General features: G+C 51.9%; 1 protein-coding gene across 2 annotated transcripts; it reads left to right on the plus strand.

Annotated features, from left to right (window-relative positions):
* The first annotated feature begins 9042 nt into the window (after positions 1-9042).
* LOC104063377 (pepsin A-like) lies at positions 9043-12685 on the plus strand. Of its 2 annotated transcripts, none has more exons than XM_054067914.1 (9): positions 9043-9165; positions 9863-10010; positions 10779-10896; positions 11103-11221; positions 11319-11518; positions 11728-11844; positions 11961-12099; positions 12212-12304; positions 12411-12685. In XM_054067914.1, exons 1-9 carry the CDS (start codon positions 9110-9112, stop codon positions 12558-12560), a joined length of 1140 nt encoding a protein of 379 aa, XP_053923889.1. In that variant the 5' UTR covers positions 9043-9109; the 3' UTR covers positions 12561-12685. The 2 variants fall into 2 exon arrangements, with proteins under 2 accessions (XP_053923889.1, XP_053923890.1); XM_054067915.1 differs by having other exon boundaries at positions 9045-9165; positions 9564-10010.
* Positions 12686-13470: the final 785 nt, after the last annotated feature.

Below are 13470 nucleotides of genomic sequence, written 5' to 3' on the forward strand. Positions count from 1 at the left end.
GGGCGGGAGAGCGTGGCGGCGCCGCCATCTTGTGTTGCAGGGGGCGGGTGTGGGCTGGGCTGGGCCTCTGCGCCGGCCCCACGGCGCCCGAACTGCGCACATATCATGGGTTTTAATTAAATACCACGTTTCTGCCTGTGCCTGCAGCACTGCTCGAGCTGGGGCTGCTGCAGCCTTTGCCCTTGACACTCCTAAGGCAAAAAGTAGCTACAAAAAGTGAAAAATTTTGATACAAGCTAAAGCAGAGTGCAGTTTTCACTCAAATAACTCTATTTGTTTTGGATTTAGGCTGAATGTCCATCTAACTGCAAGAGTTTTATAGCATTTTTTTTCCCAAATAGTGCTTTTCCACACACTATTACAATACAAGAAGCAGTTCCTATGCAAAAAAGTAGAATATTTTGATTTAAGATAAAGCAGAGTTAATTTTTCTCCCAAATAACTATTTTTTGAAACTTAGACTTAATGTCCCCCTGATTGTGAGGGTTCTATAGCATTCTCCCCCCCCCCCCCCCCCAGTAGTGTTTTTCCGCACACTGTTACAAGAAGCAGTTCCTATTACAAGAAGTGGAGTATTTTGATTTAATCTGGAGTTTAGTTCGGTTTCCACACAAATCTATTTTTTGAAAGTCAGACTGAAGGTCCATCTGGTTGCAAGCTTTTTACAGCATTTTTTTTTTTTGCAAATAGTGTTTTTTCAGGCATTGTCATGATACAAGAAGCAGCTCCTATTACAAAAAGTGGAATATTTTTTATTTAATCTAGAGTATAGAGTTTGATCTGGAGAAGAGGAGGCTGAGGGGAGACCTCATTGCTTTTCTGCACCTCCTGGAAAGGAGGTTGTGGAGAGGTGGGTGCTGGTTTCTTGTCCCAAGTGACAACCAGCAGGGTGAGAGGGAATGGCCTCAAATTCCACCAGGAGAAGGTTTAGATGAGGAACATTTTCTTTACTGGATGAGTAGTGAAGCATTGGAAGAGGCTGCCCAGGGTAGTGGTGGAGTCTCCATTCCTGGAGGGCTTCAAAAGCCATGTGGCTGTGGCACTTGGGGCCATGGTTTATTCAGCATGGTGGGGTTGGGCTGATGGTTGGACTGGATGAGCTTAGAGGGCTTTTCCAACCTTAATGATTCCATGATTCTGCCATCAGGGTTGGCGTGGTGAGGACAGCTCTGCCATTTTGGATGTTGATTCAAAGTCTCCGCAGGAGCCCTGAGCAGCAGCTGCTTTGGGGACGCTTTTGTCTTCACCAGCTCATTCCAACAAAGCAGAAATCTGAGGAGCCACAGGCAAAGATGAGGCGAGATTAATCATTATGACAAGAATTAGCAGGAGGGCGTTGCAACAAAGCTTGAGAATCACATGCCAAGCAGGCAGCTGGTTGAAATTCAGGTTTAGGCTGGATTCATGGTGAAATTTAAAGCGGTTTCTGCCTTTTCACCACCTCATCAGTGCCTTGCGGCAGCCTCTTCCCACATTTTGTGTCTACGGAGGTCATGGAGCAAAGAAGGCTGCTGCAAAGCCATGTTGTTCTCCACGGGTTACCTCGTGCTGAGTAGCAGCTGGTGTCACAGGGTCTCCAAAGCCTGTTGTTTCACATGACTTGGAATTCGGTTGGCTGTAATCCTGGTCAGTCCAGCCCTGTGAGAAAGGAAAATGAAATTAAAACTTCCTTGGTGAGTGAAGGGATGGAAGGAAAGTGAACATGGAGAGGGAAGTGGCAGTGAAGGTGTGATGGAGGTGGAGATAGGGGATAAGAGTGAGTGGAAGTGCAAGACAAGAGAGGACCAAGAAGCAGAGGATGCGAGGGAATAAATACGGAGTGTTTTGCTGTGCATACAGGCCCCATCAACCTCCCCAAAATTCATATTCCAGCTTTTTTTCCAGGTGGCATAGCTGGTGCCAAGAGATAAAAGTAAATCCTTCTTGAATACCTTCATTAGCTCTTCCTCTCCTGAAACAGGAATCTTCCTGAGGAGCACAAGATGGAGGAAGGCCCAATCCCATCACCCTCTACTCAAAGCCGGCTTTTCTGCCGCTGGGAGCAGGACTAAGGATGATGTTAGGATGGGGAAAAGCTCCACTTTACCAGAGGAGACAGGCTGGAGGTGCTGAAGGGAGAGGAGAGTAAAGGAGACTGGACAAGGTCACCCAGCTGGTAAAGAAGTACTGTGATTCAGGCACATATCCCACAAAAGGCGCCTCTTGTCCCTGCCAGAGCCACCACGTGAGGTTTGTTGCATAAGAGATATGAGTCACAGGAATCCTAACATGTTCCCTGTGGGCTGATCAAGGGCGATGTATTCGTAGTGGGGCTGATAACCGATGTTATTGCAAGAAAGGGGACTTGGCTTTCCAAAGGGAGATCGATATTGTCGAGGCTTGTTTGAGGAGCAGTTTCCATCCACACGGAAGGGCTGGAGCACATTCAATTAACAATTTATATTAAACAGAACTGGGTAGAGGATAAAGTAAGTTTTATTCAAATTTGCTGGAGGAAGGAAACAGAAGGGCTTCTGGTGAAATGATAAAAGTGTCACCCAGCAATGAAAAATGTGAGGAATGGGTATTTTCCGGTTGTCTTCTTACTGGGATCCTTGATTTGTGTGAGATGCTTTCAGCTGGACATCACAAGGTTGCTTTATCAGGTCAAAGGCTCAAAGGCCGATATTAAATATGTGCTGTGAGCTAAAACAACCAAAACTGAGTTAGTATTCCAGTTACCTTAGGTACCAGGTTTCCAACCTGTCCTGCATCCCCATAGAACTTGTGGCCAAGATCAAAGCTGCAGAAACATTTTCAGTGAAGAGCATTCAGCTCCTGAGGTGGTTTAGGTCAGTTTGAAGTTTATTACACTGAAGAGATGGAACCGTAACCCAGCAAGTGTTTTAGAGTCAAATGGAAACTTTCCGGAGCCAGCTATGGATGCAGGAGCTTGTTAGTGAAACTGATGATGTTTGCAGCTCCTTGGGCTCCCAAGTGGAGGGTGGCAGGGTAAGACTGGAGAGCAAATAGAGACACACAACCAGGGAAAGGTCAAAAATACCCTCACGTGTTGATCTCCACAATACCGATACTTGGTCGGATTTCACCTTCTGTTTGTTATCTGGCCAAGTTCATTCGTGATTTTCCTTGAATGTTCCTTCTGACCCTAGAGGTCAGAAGAAATTTGGAGCCTTTCCCAACAGAAAGGAAAAAATAAAAAAATTGATAGGAAATGCTGTTTGTTTTCATAGAATGGTTTGGGTTGGAAAGGACCTCAAAACCTATCCAGTTCCACCACCTGCCAGGGTCAGGGACACCTGCCATGGGATCAGGTTGCTCCAAGCCCCATCCAACCTGTCCTTGAACACCTCCAGGTTTTCAAGACAAAGTTAGGCTTTTGGAGGTGCCCATCGTTCATGACTTGGCTGCTTGAGGAATCCTATGTGTTATCTCCAACGTATTTCATGTTGTTGTTCCTCACCATGGATCCAGATGACCCGTTCTCAGGATCCCACCCATCTTTTAGCTGGGAATTTATCGGAAAGCACTGTTTCTCTCAGCTCTTCTCAGCACAGACACAACCCTGGCCTTGTCCAAGCGAGCTGCAATCAAACCAGTTCTCTTTCTGCGCTCGCCCTCAAACAGTGAGGAAGCTCTGTGGTCGGTGTGGCGCAGCTGCTACCGAGGCAGTCTGGTTAGAGGAAGCATCAGTGATTTAGCAACCACAGAGCGAGGGTGCTGAAGGTGTTGATTGATGGCCAGAATCCCCCTAAAGCTGGTCCAGCTGCCCAGTTTTCCCATGCCAATGAAATTCCCACCAGCACCAGGTCAGTGAGGATCATCCCTCACCTCTGGGGCTGCCTTGGTCACCTCATCAAATGTTCTTACATTGAACTGTAGAGGTTTGACATCTCAGGAGCCTCAAACTGGACCTTTCTGCCTTCGTGCCTTTCATCTGAGAGGTCAGATATAGCAGCCGTGTGGTATACAATAAGGCCTTTATGAGAGGGACATGAAAAACCAGGAACAAGAACTGGAAAACAAGTTTGTTTCCTTAATCTGCAGTTACTGAGATAAGGTCTATCTCAATAGGGTGATTTTTTTTCAGGCTGAGCTTTCCAAGCCTGCACAGATAAAGTTGGATAAGGCTGCTCCTGAAGTGAGTCAGTAGAGTCCTGTGCCGAACAGAAAGCCGGGAAGTCCTCATACGGCTCTGTTTGGGCTGCGGGGCGAGCCCCATGATGGCCAAATGCAGCACAAGGATTATTGCCTGATCTCCTACAGCCTCCGTTGAGACTTCCTGGCACCTGGCCATCAGGATCCATCACACAACTTGCAGCAGTCTCCCAGCTTTGTGTCCATTGCATTCCAGACAGGGATCCACATGCAGGGAACGCTTTAGCTGCTGCTCCGGGCCCATCTCAGAGCCAGGGTGGCTTTTGGAGGTGCCCAGTGTTCATGACTTAGCTGCTGGAGGAGCTGCTGCTCCTCCCATAGGACTCGCTGCCCATCCCTGGCAGTAGCAAAGCATGAAAGACTCCTGGTCCTTTAACACCTCAGCATCAGCTCTTCTCCTTAGTGAGGTCATGGTCACCACCCAACCCTTTTGCCTCTGCAGTCAATCACAACTGCTTCAGTCACAAACCAGCTGAGTTATGGTTTGTTATCTTGGTGCTCCTTTTGAGTCATTTAATGCTTCTGCATGGCCCAAGCCAATCATGAGCCCAGGCACACAGGAAGTCAAATCCAACCTTGCCCAGACACGAAAATCTTATGTTTTTCTAGATGCAAGCATGACTCCATGGGGATTTCATTGAGCAGGATCCTAACCCAGCCACAGCAGTATCAGGAACAGACAAACCAGAACTAAGACCTCCAGCTGGTCTTCATCTGCTTTTGGAGAACACGGTGGAGGTCTCTGCATCATTTGGTGTCCTCTGCTGCCAGGCAGAGTTGGATCAGAGCAGCCCCTCAGCCCTGCACCCGTCCGGTGGCCCCTTGTGCCATCCCTGCCCTTCTCTCAGCCACCTCCTCTGCCAGGGTGGGGACGCAGCAGAGTTGTGTTTTGAGCTCTTTGTAGCTTCGTTTTGGGTTCCCTCAAGGTTCTCTGCTGCCTTTGGGGAGCAAAGGTTAGATTTTTCCAAAATCCAACATGTCTCATTCCATCCATTTCTCTATCAAGGCTGGAAACATCCAGATCAGCAGCTAAACCATAAACCTAAGCCTGGCTCCTTTTGTTGTCCACTTCCCTTCACCGCCACCTCTGGAGTCACCCTGACTTTGCCAAGGCGATGAACCCACCAAGCTGTTTGTGCTACTAATGCCCCTCTCCCATACCATGGCAGGAGGCTGGAAGGGTATTAGGTGGTCACACCACCTCTACCTCCAAACTCCAAGGGTCTGGGGTTCCTCAGGGAGCTGTTAAATTCATAATAATAAAGGCTGAAGGGAAAAGAGAACTTGGAAAAGAGGTGCAGCCATGGAGTCACACTGTCACCAGGACACCTTATCTCTAGAGCCACTACCTTTTCCAGCTCAGGAAGGGCCAAGCCCATGCATTCTGGCAGCAAAACGCTTTCTAGAGGAATCAGCCCTCAAGATTGCAAGGAAGGAGGCTGCCAAGTCCGTGCTGAGAGCTGTGCAGTGCCTGGGCTAAACCTTCTCTGTGGGCATCAGATCCTCTTCAGAGATTCTCATCTGAGGTTTTTCTCGTGCTTAGCTCCACAACTTCTTCATTTTGTGTGTAATGAAGCATGCAAACCTCCATTCCTATCTGGATACACACAGATTTTCCTCCGCTCCTGGTGATGGGATCTATTGCCAGAAGAATGACTTCATCCCAGATCTCCCTGCAATTTGAAAACTTGTTGCTTTCCATTGAAAAAATGAAATCCTGATCCTTGATGATCACAATTTTGCACATGGAGCTGTGTTTCACCAACTGGACCTGCAAGAAAAGAGACGAAAATTGCTTAAAGTCTTCATTCCACAATAGAATCCCTGAATTTGGGATAGTTTGGGTGTTCGGAGGAGGCCACCTCGCCTGTCTATCAGCCCAGAAACACAGTATATACCTTTCTGTCCAAATGAGGGGCGCAAGGAGACCAGATCATATCGAGTCTGGACCTCAGTCCTTGCAGCCCAACCCCCTGACTTGCTCCAAAGGAAGAATTCAGCCCATGGAATGTTCAGCTTTCCAGTTCTCCAGGGTGTTTCTGTGCTCATTATCAGGATGAGCATCAGTGGAGGACACCATGGAGGCAGCTCACCCATAGATCACACCACCCTGAGGAATTGTGTTCTACTCAATCGATGTGCCAGCTAACAACTTTCCCTTAAACAGACGGAAATCCACCCTGGCATCACCAGCACCTCCAAATCTGCCCTAGAAGAGAGGACATTGACGTCCCCGCTCCCCTGCTGAATTTCTCCTTGTCCACAGCCACCAGTTACCTCCCATTCCCTGCAGTGGGGCTGGACTATGGACCATTTCCACTTTCCAGTAGGACCTTCCACTCCATCATAGCCTTTCTGATCATAGAGTCATGGAATGATTTGGCTTAGAAGAGACCTCAAAGTCCACCCAGTTCCAAACGCCTTCCAATCCATTCTCCTCTCAGCCTCTGTTTGTGCTTGGGAATGCCCCGACCCAGGTGCAGGACCTTGTGCTTGGCCTTGAACTTTGTGAGGTTTGTACAGGCCCACTTCTCCAGCCGGTCCAGGTCCCTCTGGATGTCATCCCTTCCCTCCCTGATGAGGCACAGCAACACATGCCCCAGGCATCTGGCTTTGCATAGCTCCAACCACCACCTCCCACTGCCCACACCAGCTCCTGTGGACCTCCTATGCATCACGTACCCCAGCATGGAGAACGTGGCAAGCCTGGCAGCTCCTGAGCTGCCTCCTTGGACGAAGCCCTGGCTCTCAGTCCTTGGAGGGCAAATGGGTGTGAAGGTGGGAGCTCTCACAGCTCTCCAAACTTCCTCCCATGAGTGCTGCCAAGTTCTGCAGAGGTAGAGCATTTGCCTCCCACCACTGCCAAGGTGCAAGGGAGCTTCCAAAGGGCTCCCAGCATGAGGTGATCAAGCAAATCTCAGCTCTGAATCCCTCTCCTTTAGGAACGGGATTTGCAGAAGTTCAAGGAGTTCACCATAAGCCCTTGTGCCAGATGTCTCCGTGCAGTGGTGGAACACTCTGGGTGCTGTGGAGAAGAGGGCTTTTCCCACCAGGTACAGCATCTTCCCTGCGTGCAGACACCCAGCGTGCTGGGGCAAAGATGCCATCTAAGAGCCCTTTGGAGCAGTCCCAGTGCAGCTTCATAGAATGATAGAATAGTTTGGGTTGGAATAGACCTTAAAGATTATCTGAAGATCATCCAGTTTTCTTGCCAAGGGATGTGTCCTCAAGTGCTCTGCTCCGATAACCTTCTACAAGTAAAGGTTTTCCACGTGTAGCGCCGCAAGGACGTGTTTGCAGCCAACCTGTTCTTTCCTTCAGCTTCTTATCAGCACAAGGCGCTGTGATGGAGGCCAGGTCAGCTGGTGCAGCACCAGGCGCCTCTGACGCAGCCCCGAGCGGGCGACCTTGGTATTATTCAACCAGTGGTATCCCAAGCTGGTCATTCCCTCAGCTGGTCCCAGTTCCACAAGCAGCACTGGGATAGGTGGAGATGGGTGAAGCCCCATCACAAGAGGGGCTACAAGTAAGCTGGGGAAGGGTTCTGTCAGTGAATATCGGGATATGATGAGGGAGAATGGATATAAGCTTAGATTTAGTTGAGATCTTAGAAAGAAATTCTTCATGATGAGGGCAGAGAGAGCCTGACACGGGGTGCCCATAGAAGTCGTGGTTGCCCCATCTCTGGAGGTGTTCAAGACCAGGTTGGATGGGTCTTGGAGCCCCCTAATCCAGTAGGAGATGTCTTGCACTAGATGATATCTAATGTGCCTTCCAACCCAAACCCTTCTAAGATCCGTCATCCTAAGCCGGATGCCCGCAGTGCCACCTCCACCATGCTCTGCCCAGGCTGACCCCAGGCTCCCGGAGTACGGCATGCTGGCTCCTGCTCGGCTCATCCACAGTGGAGGACGGGGGCTTCCAGCCTTGGTGCTCCAGGGCAGGCGGACAGAGCCGCGTGGTGTTGAACTCAGAGGAGCTGGCATCAGGAATGGAAAAAGCCGGTGACGAATGTCTGTGTTTGCCTGTTGGATGGAGGTGTGAAATTAAGCAAACTTATCCCAGATTTGCCCCTGAGCCCCTGACGCTGATGTTTGGTGGAGCCTTGTGTGCAAAGCCAGGCACGCAATGAAGCCGTAGCTCGGCTGCCACCCATGGGTGGGCGTCCCAAGGACGCCCAGGTGGTGCTGCAGGAGGGGCACAACCCTCCTAGAAACAGAGAATTGCTTGGTTGGAAGAGAACTTTGAGAACATTAAGTCCAATCATACCTGTCCACTACTAAAGCAGGTACCTCAACACCTCATCTACTCAGGTTTTGAACCCCTCCAGGTCTGAGGAATCCACCACCTCCCTGGGCAGACCAGGGGACCAAGGGACCCCAAAGGACCAATGTTCCCATGCCAGATGCACACCTCCACGCTGGCTCGAGCCCAAGAAACCCTTGCAGGCAGCGATTCTGCTCTTCATAGGATGGTCCAGAGCAGCGCCAGGACCCTCCATACCACAGATCGTAAGGTTTCCAACTGGAAAATCAGTGCCCATATCTACTGGTGCAGGATTTGGCTGTGGTTCCTTGGCCACGGTGGTGTTGTTGGCTTGTGTGACGCATGAGTAGTCAACGAGGGAGGGGACATGCCCAGAAATGGCCTCAACAAGCCCCATGTCCTCTTTCTAGCTTCCAATGCCTCCCCCTCAGGATACAGACCAACTGGAGAATGCATCCCTCTGTCCCGGCTGTGGTTGTTGACCTCAGTGAAGATGGAGAGCTCTCAGTTTGACGTTCTCCTGCCGGTATCCCTTAAGGACATTGTGATAACTGCCCCTGGGTCGTTTGCTTTTCTTATCGGTGCCGCCAGCCAAACAACCACGGTTGGGATATAAGGAGCTCGGCTGGAGCGGGTGGCACACTCAGTGTGCCACTGCACCTCGAGTGCTCAACTCGAAGCCACCATGAAGCTGCTCCTGCTTCTCAGCTTGGTAGCCCTGGCCCAGTGCCATGGCCATAGGTAAGTTCTGGGCTCTTGGGGTGACCACCACAATCCTGAGGGCTCCCAGCAAGGATATAGGGACAACCTGTGTTTTGCAGGATCAAACCCTATAACCCAAAAAGAGTTATAAAGCAGGTATGTTTATTTCCAGCGCTGAGGGGCAAGGCAGGTTCTTCTCCTAGCTTGCACACCATATAGCTTAACAAGCATCTTCTTATAGTGTAAAGACATGCATAGGTATAAGCGCCTACTACATATTCATACCCTTTCCCTGCTTCGTATTATAAATAGTTCTGGAAAGTTTGCTCCAGTCTTGCATCTGCGTAGTGCCTCCTGATGGTCGTGGGCCGGGGTCTTACGGATGAAGTAGGAAGTCTTCCTCGGAATGAATATATTTCTTTTTGAACTTTCCGCAGACTCAGTCTCCTCTGGCTGTTTTCATACTCCTGAACCAAATGCAGCAGCTTTCTGCATTCCAATGCCCACTTATCAGTAAACTGCTGCTAGCTGGCTCCTTCATTATCAACTTCCAAGGTCTTCAAGGCGAATAACGCCGAGCTCTAATGAACACTCCCAGCCCCCCTTGTCTGCTTTCACTCATCACCTGAACCTCTTGGTGGCGACGGAGAGGATGGGGCTGTGGGACGAGGTGGAGGGTGGAGGTCCCTGCGCAGATCTCACTGATGGGTGAGTTCCCGTATCCCCTGCATGCCAGGATCTCTCTGCGGAGAGGGAAGTCCATGCGGCAGGTCTTGCAGGAGAAGGGCTTGCTGGACCGCTACCTGAAGGAGCACCCCTACAACCTGGCCGACAAGTTCCTGGCCGCTGGCACCTCCACCGAGCCCCTGCAGAACTACCTGAATGTGAGCAGGGCGGGCAAGTGGCTGACACCTGTGGGGCAGCCATGGGGCCACTAAGCTGTCCTGCTAGCTGCTTTCCTAGCCCACTAGCCCCTTTGCTATCTGGCTAGCCCCTTTCCTGACCTGCTAGCCCCTTACTCGTTCCCCTTACCCCTCACCTAACCCACTAGCCACTCACACATCCTCCTAGACCCCAAGCTGACCTGCTAGCCTCTTACCCATCCCTGTAGCCCCTTACTTGACTCACTAGCTCCTTGCTAGCCCACTAACCCCTTACCTGGCCCACTACCCCCTCATTCATTCCTGTAACTCGTTATCCATTCTGCTAGCCCTTTATCCGCCACATTAGCCTCTTACTCATCCCACTAGACCCTTACCCATATTACTAGCCCCATACCCACTCCTCTAACCCATTACCCATCCTGTTAGCCCCCTTACCTGACCCACTAGACCATTACCCATCCTGCTAAACCGTTATCCATCCCACTTGCCCTTTATCCATCACATTAGCCCCTCACCTGACCCACTAGCACCTTAACCATGATGCTAGCCCCTTACCCATCCTGCTAGCCCCTTATCCCTCCTTCTAGCCCTTTATCTCTCCTGCTAGCCCCTTACCTGACCCAAGAGCTCCTTACTTGTCAGCATAGTCTCTTCCTCTTCTAAACTGTTACCCATCTCACTAGACCCTTACCCATCCCGCTAACCCCTTACCCATCCTGCTAACCCCTTACCTGTCCTGCTAACCCCTTACCCATCCCACTCTGACAGAATGAGTACTTTGGCACCATCTCCATCGGTACCCCAGCCCAGGAATTTACCGTCATCTTCGACACCGGCTCTTCCAACCTGTGGGTGCCCTCCGTGTACTGCTCCAGCCAGGCTTGCAGTAGGTGTCCGGTAGCCATGTGCCAATGGGGGAAGGCAGGGGAAGCCCTGGGCTCATCCAAACTGGCTCCAGGAGTCCCTGTGGGAGTCTTAGAGATGAGGATGACTCTGTCCTGTCTCTCTTGAGGGACATCAGAAAATGGGGGAGGTACTGGAGGGTCATCCTTGGTCCTTGAGGACAGGACAGACTGTGACCATCTCCTACAGGCAACCACAACCGCTTCAACCCATCGGCTTCCTCCACCTATGTTGGCACCAATGAGACCATTGAGATCACCTATGGCACTGGCAGCATGACCGGCATCCTGGGCTATGACACCGTCGGCGTAAGATGGGGCACACCAACCTCCCCATCCCACGGGAATAAGGCCACCAGGCCACCACCTGCCCAAACCAACCTTCTTTCTCCATCTCCTCAACCAGGTTGCAGGCATCAACGTTGTCAACCAGATCTTTGGTCTGGCTGAGACTGAGCCAGGTGATTTCTTCTACTACAGCCCCTTCGATGGCATCCTGGGTCTGGCTTACCCAAGCATCTCCTCCTCTGGAGCCACTCCCGTCTTTGACAACATGATGTCAGAAGGTCTTGTGGCTGAGGACCTCTTCTCCGTCTACCTGAGCAAGTAAGCCCTGCCCAGAGCCACCCAGTCCTTGCTGAGGATTTCCTCCTGTTTGCATCGCACGGGGGTTGGCTCCGGCACTGTTCCCTTGTGGTGTAATGTCCCATGGATCCTGAGGGACATCTTTCACCACTGCCAGCATCGGAGGATGGCAGCAAGCACCCCATGGGGTGGTGGGATGGGGCCTCAACTTAATGGACGTCTCCTTGCAGCAACGACCAGAGCGGCAGCTTCGTCCTCTTTGGTGGCATCGATTCCGACTACACCACCAATGGCATCACCTGGATCCCCCTCTCTGCTGAATCCTACTGGCAGGTCAACATGGACAGGTAGTCCCTGAGCAGCCCACAGGCTTGGTGGCTCCTCTTGCCCCCTGGTAGGTGGTTGTTGGGGTGCGACCGCTTATCCCACACCCAAGAAGCTCACCCACATCCTTCTCCCTCAGCGTCACCGCCAGCGGCCAGGTCATTGGCTGCGCTTCCGGTTGCCAGGCCATCGTGGACACCGGCACCTCGCTCCTGGCTGTGCCCAACACTGCCCTGAACAACATCGTTGCCAGCCTTGGTGCCAGCTCCAACGGCCAGGTGAGGCCCCAGGGGAGCAGCGGATGGTCTGTGGGGTTCCCCATCGCTCCCCAGGCTGTGGGCTCCCTCCTGCGGTAGCCACTGACCGCCACCTTCCATGTGTCCCCTGCAGATCAGCTGTGATGCCATCAGCACATTGCCCACCATCTACTTCAACCTCAATGGCAACAGGTTCCCAGTGCCACCCAGTGCCTACGTGATAGAGGTGAGCATCCTGCCAGGAATGGGATTGGAAGTGGGATGGGGATTGGAGTTGTAATTGGGATTGGAAGTGGTTCAGGACCTGGTAACCTCCATGTGTTTGATTGCAGAGCGATGGATACTGCAGCCTCGCCTTCGAAGGCTTGGACATCCCCACCGAGTCTGGCGAGCTCTGGATCCTCGGAGACGTCTTCATCCGCGAGTACTATGTGATCTTCAACAGGGGCAACAACATGGTGGGACTGTCCCCGCTGTCCTAAGCGCTCCGCCATTCCGGGGACAGGCAGCGCATCCCACTGCCACTGCGTCCCCAGCTTGGTGGCTGGCCCTTGACCAGCACTGCCTTCCCCTCCTGCCACAGCCACCGAGCACAATAAAGCCGTGGAGAAGCATCTCTGTGTTGTGCCTCTCTGGGAAGGGCTGGCTGGGTCGCTCTGGGGCAGAGAATCATGGAATGGCTCAGGCTGGAAAAGACCTCAAAGCTCATCCAATTCCACCCCCTGCCATGGGCAGGGACAACTCTCACAGGATCAGGGGCTCCAAGCTCCATCCAACCTGGCCTTCAACACCTCCAGGGATGGGGCAGCCACTGCTGCTCTGCGCAACCTGGGCAGGGCCTCCCCAGCCTCATGGTGAAGAATTTCCTCCTGATGTGCACAGGGCCACTGTTTTCCATACCCATGCCATGAGGTGGCTGTGGCTGTTGGTGGTTAGGTGGGATGGAGGAGGTTAGAGGACTCACATCGGAGCAGGACAGGAGCACGTCTCTGCCCCTGCCAGCATCCAATGCCCGTGTTTGGGTCTGGAGGACCCAGAGCTGGGTCCCATCTTGGGGCTGTGGGTGCTTTTTGCTGCTCATCACCACCTCTCCTTGCTGGACACCACTTAGATAAAGCCCTAGGAAGCTCTTAGGGGCCATGGACGTGGCTCTTCACACCTCCCTGTGTAGAGCTGACCTCCGGGAGCCTCTTCACAAGGACAACACCAAGCTCAGCACCTCGTGAACGCTTCCCAGGACCAGGAACTTTGCTCAGGTCAAGCCCTTGGAAAAGTCTCCACTGGGAGCAGCTGAAATCGGATGTTGGCCCCAAGAAACCCTTTGTGCCCCACTCAGCTCCATTCCCTCAGGATAAACCAGCAGCCACGGGGACCATCCTGTCCCCAAGCCAT

This window comes from Cuculus canorus, chromosome 5 (assembly GCF_017976375.1).
Source record: "Cuculus canorus isolate bCucCan1 chromosome 5, bCucCan1.pri, whole genome shotgun sequence".
Lineage (NCBI taxonomy): Eukaryota > Metazoa > Chordata > Aves > Cuculiformes > Cuculidae > Cuculus > Cuculus canorus.

Coding starts and splice junctions, on each gene's coding strand:
- LOC104063377 (XM_054067914.1), top strand. CDS start 9,110: ATGAAGCTGCTCCTGCTTCTCAGCTTGGTAGCCCTGGCCCAGTGCCAT. Junction 10,897..11,102: donor CTGCTCCAGCCAGGCTTGCA/GTAGGTGTCCGG, acceptor CATCTCCTACAG/GCAACCACAACCGCTTCAAC. Junction 11,222..11,318: donor TGGGCTATGACACCGTCGGC/GTAAGATGGGGC, acceptor CTCCTCAACCAG/GTTGCAGGCATCAACGTTGT.